The sequence below is a fragment of the Thalia democratica genome, chromosome 1 (assembly GCF_965202585.1).
Source record: "Thalia democratica chromosome 1, ktThaDemo2.hap1.1, whole genome shotgun sequence".
In the NCBI taxonomy this organism is placed as follows: Eukaryota; Metazoa; Chordata; class Thaliacea; order Salpida; family Salpidae; genus Thalia; species Thalia democratica.
This window is the reverse complement of record NC_139165.1, coordinates 33,597,878-33,607,073: the sequence shown is the minus strand read 5'-3', so window position 1 is coordinate 33,607,073 and position 9,196 is coordinate 33,597,878. Positions and strand designations below refer to the sequence as shown.

General features: G+C 28.1%; 1 protein-coding gene across 1 annotated transcript; it reads right to left on the bottom strand.

Moving 5' to 3' along the window:
- Positions 1-2,031: 2,031 nt before the first annotated feature.
- On the bottom strand, positions 2,032-8,058 carry LOC145835441 (putative histone-lysine N-methyltransferase set-23). Its single transcript, XM_082943034.1, has 3 exons — positions 8,046-8,058; positions 2,927-3,326; positions 2,032-2,668 (listed from the first exon to the last, which is right to left on the bottom strand). Exons 1-3 carry the CDS (start codon positions 8,056-8,058, stop codon positions 2,032-2,034), a joined length of 1,050 nt encoding a protein of 349 aa, XP_082799160.1.
- Positions 8,059-9,196: the final 1,138 nt, after the last annotated feature.

The window sequence follows — 9,196 nt, the reverse complement described above, 5'->3', positions numbered from 1 at the left end:
GTTGATAACTGAACTAAAAGCTCTATCAAGAACATAGCTAGAAGGAAAAGCTATAAACAGCAATCTAAATTCCTCTAAAATGATTGAATACTTTTGCCTTAGTTTTTGTTTCGTCCAAAAGCTTTCATATCGTTTATTGGATAAACTTACTATTTACTTTAAGTTCAAGGTCAGTTTGTAAGTCTAAGAAGGTTTCCTGTAATTCGTTTTCTTTAAAAAGATCTACCTCGAAGGGATCCATATTTATATATATATGATAGCTTTTTTGTGTCAAATCGAAATTTTACTTAGTAAGTTAAAATTGTTAAAAATTCCAGGTTTTTCCAGGTTTTTAGGTAAATTGGCAACCCTTTACAGTTTTATTTCTTATTCTTACTTAGTGACTTTTCAAAAAACAATTGAAATATCATGAGGTGATAGTTAATTATAGACAACATAGATTTTTACAAATCATTTATGTTCCTAAATATCATATATGTCAGGTCAAAAATATAAAGTATAAAATAGTGAGAGTGATTCCGATCGTCTATGATCTAAGTAATTGTTAAAAAAGAAAATGTATGAATGAAAATATGTAATTTACTTGAAAGTAAGAGTCATAAGCACTATATTTTTTTTTACAATTTTTACAAATAGAAAAGAAAATTTTTTTTAGTTTTACCTTAAGGTCAAATATTAAATAGCAAGCTAAAACTAGTAAAATAACAAGATAAAAAATAAAAATTTTATGACTGCACTAAATTTACTTAATTTTTGTGCCACCTTTTCGCCGCCTCACTAGTTATCGCCCACCCTTTCGCGCCCTTACTAATTATCGCCCCCCGACTTATTAAAAATCGCCCCCAGGGGGGCGAAATCGCCCACTTTGGAAAATCCTGACCTATATGTTGAAGTTGAAAAGTAAATTCTAGCTTTTTTTAAATTGACATTAATATAATCTAAAGGATCTAGTATCAAAAACTTTGACTAAGATTATAAAACGTTTTATAATCTTGAGTCTTGTTTTTTTTTTGAATATTTATTAAAAAGTTTAAAGTAACTTTCATTCTCAAAAAGCTTTGTAAGTTTTTTAAACAGATTCTTTTAAATTTATTTGGTTAAATATCAGGTACTATTACTATAATATGTAGTACAAACGTCTTAAAATTATGAGAAATATTATTATAAAAATATAATTCAAACTGTTAAATTTTTTAATAAAACTATTAATTACAAAAAAAAATATGATCAATTCTTATTGTAAAAAAACAAGTTTAATTCTAAACTTTAAATTATAGTCTACAAATTCTGTAGTTATATAGAAGACACTTGCTTAATTTCATTTATGTTTTAATAGAAACTTAGAGAGTAACTACTTCAACTTGTAACGAAAAATATAATTGGTTCGCTTATTTTTCTAAAAAATACTAGTTAGACAAGCGTAAAATCAAGTTATGGAAAGTATCGCAGTTCAAACATAATTTTGGTAAACTTTCTGAGGTTAAGCTTTTTCCAAAAAGAGTACATTTTTGCTTAAAAACAAAATAAAATTAGAACAGTTTTTTGCTTACTAAAATACTAACATGCTAATAATATGACGCATATAAAAATCACTAAAGAAAATAATGCGTTATTTTGGTCAATATACTGGAGTTAAATAATATTGGTTTATATTAAAAGCTGACCGTAATCATCAAATAAGGGAAAATGGTTGCAAGCCTGATAAAATATTAAAAGAGAGGTAATAAATAATGTTTGGCATTCTAACCATAGTATACATATTTTTATCAACTTGTGTTAAGTCTTTAAAACTTATTAGTGTTTTTTAGTTTTAATTATCGTACAGTTTCTACAAGAAGCTATAGTATGAAAAAAATCCTGATATTACTAAAATAAAATAAATACTGTCGCTGGCAAACCCAACATTATAACAAACTAGGATTTTATTGCTTTATAAAACAAAATACCTGTAAGACAACAAAAATGCAGATATCTAACAAATACATATATTTCACAAAACGAAGATACTTGAGCAACATAACGGAAACAGAATCATTTCTTGCAGTGGCCACATTTGCACTCTAGGTATTTCAGGAAATCTCCATTGTAATCCCAAGTAAGCTCTTCCTCTTCTTCAATGTCAGATTTGGCAAAAAAAGTAATCCTGCTAAACTTGGACTTTTTGTCAGTGTTCACGTGAATCAACTGCATGTTCGGTTTGCAAGAATGATTGAAAAACCTCGCTTCGTTTCCTACAACGGTTGGATCAATGATAAACCCTGTAGCTATTCCTTTCCAATCTCTTAAATCAAAGAAGTACGCATTTTCCAGTTCATCATATTTTTTCATTCGCTTTTTGTGCTCGTCTTTGTTTATGATATCTCCACAATACTCTGATATGTAAGTGCCTTTTCTGATTTTTATCTTTGTTTTGACGCCCAATCCTTTATTCAAGGTTCTAAAAACGCAAAGCTTGCAGTTGCTTCCTTTTTGCACAACTCGATTGCGACATTTTGTTTCGTCACACTGACAGGTTGAATCGCATTCGTTAAGCATAAAATCATTACTGACAAGTCTTACTCTTCCGTCTAATTTATAACTGTTTTCAGGACCGAGGCAGCATTCGATGGGTTTCTTGTTTTTCCCTTTATCGGATTGAATTATGCAGTTATTTTTACATTTACATGACCTAATATCAGTTACACTATTTTTGGCTGATATTTTGGCTTTCGAAAATGGCTTTAGACCTGTATAATTTTTGTTCCATTTTAAATATAACGGAAAATATTTAAGATCGACTTCGTTTTCAATTTCAATATCAAACTTTGGTGCTAATGCAGCCTTTATTTTGAATTTTTCCATTTTCAAAAGCTTTTTCGTTTTAAACTTTTTAATTTCGTAATCAGAAGTAAACTTAAACGTTTTCTCTTTGTTTTTATAACTATACTTTGGGGCGCCAAACAAGCTCATCTTTGCAAAAGCCTCTTCAAAACCAATGCCGTCTCTTAAAAGATTTTTCTCGTGGTTCTTGTCAGTGCAGTACAGTAGATACTTTTTCTTGTAATCTTCCATAAAATTTTGAAGTAAATCATCGGAAAAAAAATTACGATTTTTCCAATCGCAACTTCTCTCAGGAAATCCTTTCCACTTGACTCTAAACTGGAAGCTCCCATCCTTAAATGTGTAGTCAGAGATGTATTCTACGACTTTCTCCTTATTGTTGGATTTTATTTCAGGTGTTGCACTGACAAGCGGCAAATATTCACGAGTAAAATCTTGAGTCCAAATATAACGTGGTCTATCGGCAACTCGCTTAGACTTTCTTTCTGATATGACGTAAGTAACAGCTGTGGAAAATTGGTTTGTAAAATAGAAAACAAAAAACAAAGTAAAGTTTATTTTTATAGTAGGAAATACTTAAAAAAACACCTTTTTATTTGTGATTTGATTGTGTTATATTATAAGTATATTTCCAATTCAGTAATAGTATTCAATTTTGTACCATATTCATTTAAGAATTGTTTAACTTTAATGTCAGTTAGTAGTTTAAATGGTCACATAGGTTAAACATTTACTGTTACTAAAATTAAAATATTTTAAAAGAAAAGAAGTGTTATAATGTATGATAAATCAAAAACATTTATTTATTATATATTAAAATATTAAATTTGTGCAAAAGATCACTTATTTAGAAAAAAATATATTTAACTATTTAAGCTTTTTGAGAAGATTTCAAGACGTTTTATATTCTAAATGTATCGATTGATCTAACTATATTTTTCATATATTTAAATAACTTTGGATACAAAGATATAACCAGAATATAATTGCAAACAAGTAGCCTATGTATTAAATTGTTTCAGTTAACAGCATGATATATTTAAAACAGTTATTTTATAAATATTATAACAAAATTTTATTATATTTTTCTAAAACACAAAAAGAAAAGTTAGTTGAAAACCTAGTGTTTTTAATTAGTCATACCATCCTTAAATAAACTTTAAGTACAAGTACAGCTGTTAGACTATTAAGAATATAAAATTTAAATCTTAATACAATAAAATACTTAAATAATTTTGACTATATCAAAGTTTTCCTTGAAAATTAAGTATATATGTATAAACACATTAAATTGTTTTTATATAACCAATGTGTAAATATTTAACAGTAAATTAACAACCGCTTTTCAATATTCTAAACAATACTTTTACTCTAGTCAAATCTTAGTACAATAAAATTAAAAAAAAAGTTTATTTAATATATATAAACAGTTATTTAAGATAGGAATTCTCGTTTTTGTCACTAAATATTGTATTTATATAAAAAAAAATTGTTCTTATACTTTATCTGTTTTGAATTATTTTGGTTTAAGTTATTTTACAATACTATTTGCTGAACACGATTTTGTGAATAGATATATAAAATTCATTTTCATTCTGTAAGCAACATTTCAAAGACTTGTGGTTGACTATTTATTCGATTGAAAAAGTTTTTTTTTAAATGATTGTACTTAAAACTGTATTTATTTACTTAGATAGAGACAACTTGTAATAAGAAAGTATCTAAATTAAGTGTAGATTATATTGATGTTATATAAAAAAAGTGTTAGTCAAATGTAAATGCTTTTGTTAAATTCGTTTACAACTTCAATGTATTGAATTTTCTAGAAATATTCAATTAATTTAAGTTTAGAATTCTCAGGCTTAGTTTATAACTAATATTTATAACATTCGTGTATAATTTTATTTACTAAAAGATTTTAAACATATTTAGATTGATATCTAAATAAGAATACGATCGAATTTTATTTAAAAAGATTTGTTCAAATCAGTTGCCTGTTTCGACTGCCTTCCTGTGCACTTCCTCTGTAAAACTTTAAAAATACTGTTATAAAAAAACTAAATGTAGTTTTCTTGAAAAAATATATTGCTAAAAATTTAGATGTATATATGGGAACGGGTCTAAATTGCGCGAAGACGAAACTGCACGAGGTTACTTAATTGCTGGTGGGGACTAAATTGCACGAGTACAAAATTGCACGAGCATACAAAATGGCACAAAGATACTTTTGCACGAAGACTAGTTTGCAAGCAGGCACAACAATGCACGAGGGGACAAAATTGCACGAAGACTATTGTGCACGGAAGCTCAATTTTGCACGACAGACAGTTTTGCACAGAAAGTCAATTTTGCACAAAAAAAACTAACATAAGATAATTTAATTAGGTTTATATTAATTTTATTATTATTTTTCGAACTTATTCAAACTTTTTTAATTAAAACTAAATTATTGTGTTTAAAAACTAATATGAATTTAAAAAGTTTTTAATAAAAATAAAACTAGAATTTTAATTTAATAAAAACATTCCTTTTTAAAGAATAATCACGTTTTGATGTAAACTTAAATTTAATTAAAATTATACTAAAATTTTATATGAAATAAAAATAAATAAATAATATTTACATGGGTAGGTGTTAAAATTGCACAAGCTTACAAAACTGCAAGAGGGGACAAAATTGCACGAATTTACTTTTGCACAGAAAAAAACGAGCATGCGAAATAGTGAGACAATTAAATAAATTTAGAAATGAGAAAATCCGTCTGATAAATTATTTTTAGTGCATTCTACAGAAATTTCTGTTACAACTGTGTACTTCTATAAATTAAACTAAATTTTTTTTTTGTTTTTTATAAAAGTTTTAAACATAATTTACATATCACTATTTTCTATTTGTCTAAACTTTATCTTAGTTACATCACTCTTTGCCCGCGTTTTACTTTAATTAACTCTTATGTTTCTCCTGCTCTGTTTTTTCTCTTTTATCTAAACCAGACTTGCGAAAAAGGACTGTCAGAAGCAATTTTCTTCTTACGTTTGTAAAAAAAAAGGAGATACAAGCTTTTGAATAAAATGAAACAAAGAAAATAATACGCAGCTACAATTATTTAACTTCTGTTTTTAACAAAAAAAGTAATTAATATTTACAAAACTTTCTTTGTTAATTATATTTTAATAAAGGTTAGAATATAATTTTTTAATCTAGTTTTTATTTTTATTTATACAATTATTTTTGATCGATTTTTGTTTATTATTAAGTTTTCTCATTTTGACTTTTCTAACAATATTATTTCTGTTAAGTATATTTAATTATTTATTTCATTTATTTTGACTTTGTTTTTAATTTTATTAACTTTTGTTTTGGAGATTGATTTAATGTATTTATTATTTATTTTATTTATTTTTAAATTCTATAAGTCTTATTTATTTTTTACTTTAAAACAATATATTTATTATTTAGTTAATTTTTTTTTAACTTTAAAATATTTTTTTTACTTAAATATACTATATATACCTTTTTTAATTTAGTTTTTATTTTTTCTACTATCATTTGATTTGTTATTTTTTACTTAATATTCATTTTATTATTATTTTAAATTGATTATTTTTTGGATTAAAGTTTTTTACTTGGTCTTTTTACTTTTCTTAATTTTTCAATTAATTACTTTTAAAATTTTATAATCAAACTTTTTTATATTTTAGATATTCTATAGTTTTTTTCGTACTTTTCTATCATTTAGTTATTAAATATTTTAATTCTGATTCTTTTATTTTTTTATTATTATATAATTTTTTCGTGCAAAAGAGTCTTTTCATGCAAAAATGTCTACGCGCAATTTTGACCCGTCCCTGGGAAGGAAACAAAATCCGTGCAAAACTGACCCTCCGTGCTAAATTGTCATTCGTGCAAAAATGACCCTTTGTGCAAAAGTGTCTGCGTGCAAAATTGTCTGCTCGTGCAAAAATATCCTCATGCAAAAGTTTCTTTATGCAAAAGTGAACCTTCGTGCAATTTTGTCTACGTGCAATCCTATTTTCGTGCAATTTCGCGCTCTCGTGCAAATTATTCTTAGTGCTAAAGTATCTTTGTGCAATTTTGTGTTTTCGTACAATTTTGTACGCTTGCGCAATTTAGACAGCCACCCATATATATAGTTGATTTTTTATATTCAGTAAATTTAATTCAGATTATTTAAAGAATCACATCAAAATTACGTAGTTTAATAAATTTTATTGAAAAAGAGGTTTAACTATACAAAATTTACAAGCATCAACTTCGTTCAATATTAATTTTTGTTTTTTTTTTTTTAATGTCTTAACTTTATATCCAATTATTTTCCTCGTCTTTAAAGCTAACTTAGATTTTTATTTATTCTAGAAAACGCTCATTTGCCTTTAATTTAAAAAATCCATTTGATTGGAGTTTCAATCTTTTAATTGGTCCCCTTAGAAAAATACATTTTTTTCAAAATTTTACTCCAATCAATGTTTTAGCCAAAAAAATGTTTTTTCTTATATTCTTACTTTGCTCTGTTCTTAAGAGTTATTGTTTATTTTTCCAAGTTTCTAATATTTTAATAATACAGTGCTTCCTCGCTAATCCGGCTCCTCGCTAATCCGACCGGTTTTAGTCGAGAAGTCGACTTATTTACTTTAGCGTTTTTAGCGTTTAATTTCATTTTACTTAGAAAAAGTATCCAATTTACGTTTTATAAGTATGCAAGCAATATATTGTTACGTCATATTAAAGTATCATTTGTATAATCTTAAGTTTTTTTTCATACTTTTCCCGCTCAGTTGTAACAAACTTGTTTATTATTCATTTGCAATTTTTCTGTCTTTGCTAAGCAAGTTACTCTTTAGTATACAACAATCAACATATCTGGTTAAAAAATGGATAAGACAGCAAAGAAACAAAAACGCGTTCAACTAACAATTGAAAACAAGTTAAAGTTTGCGAAATAGCAAACAATAATGTGCCTAAAGCTGTTATAATGAGCCAGTTTAACATTAGTAAGTCAACTTTAAATGACATTTTGAGAGGCGAAGAAAAGTTCAAAAAGTTTAAAGCCGAAAAGGAGGAGCTGGGACTAATTGGAGCTGCTAAAACGGCAAAAAAGCAGAGGGAGGCGTCTTTGACAAGCTAGACAGCGCCCTATACATTCGGTTTCGTCAGGAACGTGAAAAGGGTTGTCCAATAACTGGCCCAATACTATTAGGAAAAGCCTCCGAGTTCCATCGTTTAATTTACGGTGAACACTCAAGGCCCTTTTCAGCAAGTACGGGGTTTCAATGGAGGTTTTGCAGGAGATTTGGCTTGCGTAATCTTAAAATATGTGGCGAAAAATTAAGTGCAGATAGTTCAGCTGCTAATAAATTCATTAATGAGTTTTCCGTTATAACTGAGGGCTATTCTGAACACCAAATTTTTAACTGAGATGAAACTGGGTTATAATTCAGAATGTTGCCTGGTCATACATTAGCTTCAGTTAACGACCGGCCAGATGGAACGAAGAAAGCAAAGGACAGGGTAACAACAAACGCATGTGCTAATGCAAGTGGCACAATAAAGCTACCTTTATTGTTAATTGGAAAGGCTAAAAACCCGCGTTTTTCCGTAACCTCAACAAGGAAGCGCTGCCAGTTGTCTATTGTAGTCAAAAAAATGGTTGGGTCGATCGTGACATTTTTCGCGATTGGTTTTTTAATTGTTTTGTTCCCGAAACAAAACAAAGACTAAGTGAACTTGGGCAAGAAAAGAAGGCAATTTTGTTCCTTGACAATTGTTCTGCTCATCCTAGTGAGGACAAACTTGTATCAGCTGATGGAAAAATCACTGCAAAGTTTCTGCCTCCAAACGTTACTTCACTCGTACAACCAACGGATCAAGGTGTACTCGAGTCCATAAAAAGGGTTTATAGAAAGTCGATTCTTAGAGATCTTATATTGCAATCAACTTTCACAATTGAAGATTTTTTAAAAAGAATCGACATCGAAAGTTGTCGACACCGTTTCATCTGCTTGGGGTATGGTAAAGCCTTCTTCCATTAGAAACTCATAGATGGAATTAATGCCATTACAGTAAAGCTCTTCCATGCAAAACATAGACCCTTCAGAAAAAAACTCAAGACAACGAGTTTGTACAGCAATTTGCTGTAAATGTTGATTAAATATCACATTTACAGAAGATGATATTCAAAGATGGATGAGTTGCGATGGTCCTGGATATGGGCATATGGACGAGCAAGGAATTGTTGAACTGGTTACAGGGGATAACAAAAAAGAGGCTGTTGAACTTGTTGAAGATGAAATTGGTGTTTCCCAGCCTTCTAAGTGTCCATTTTCTCATGCTGAAGCCATGCAGAAAATGGACGATT

Excerpts from the sequence above, each read along its gene's own strand:
- LOC145835441 (XM_082943034.1), bottom strand. Across the intron at positions 2,669-2,926 it reads AGCTTGTTTGGCGCCCCAAA|GTCATGTAAATGTAAAAATA; the intron begins GTATAGTTATAA and ends AACTGATATTAG.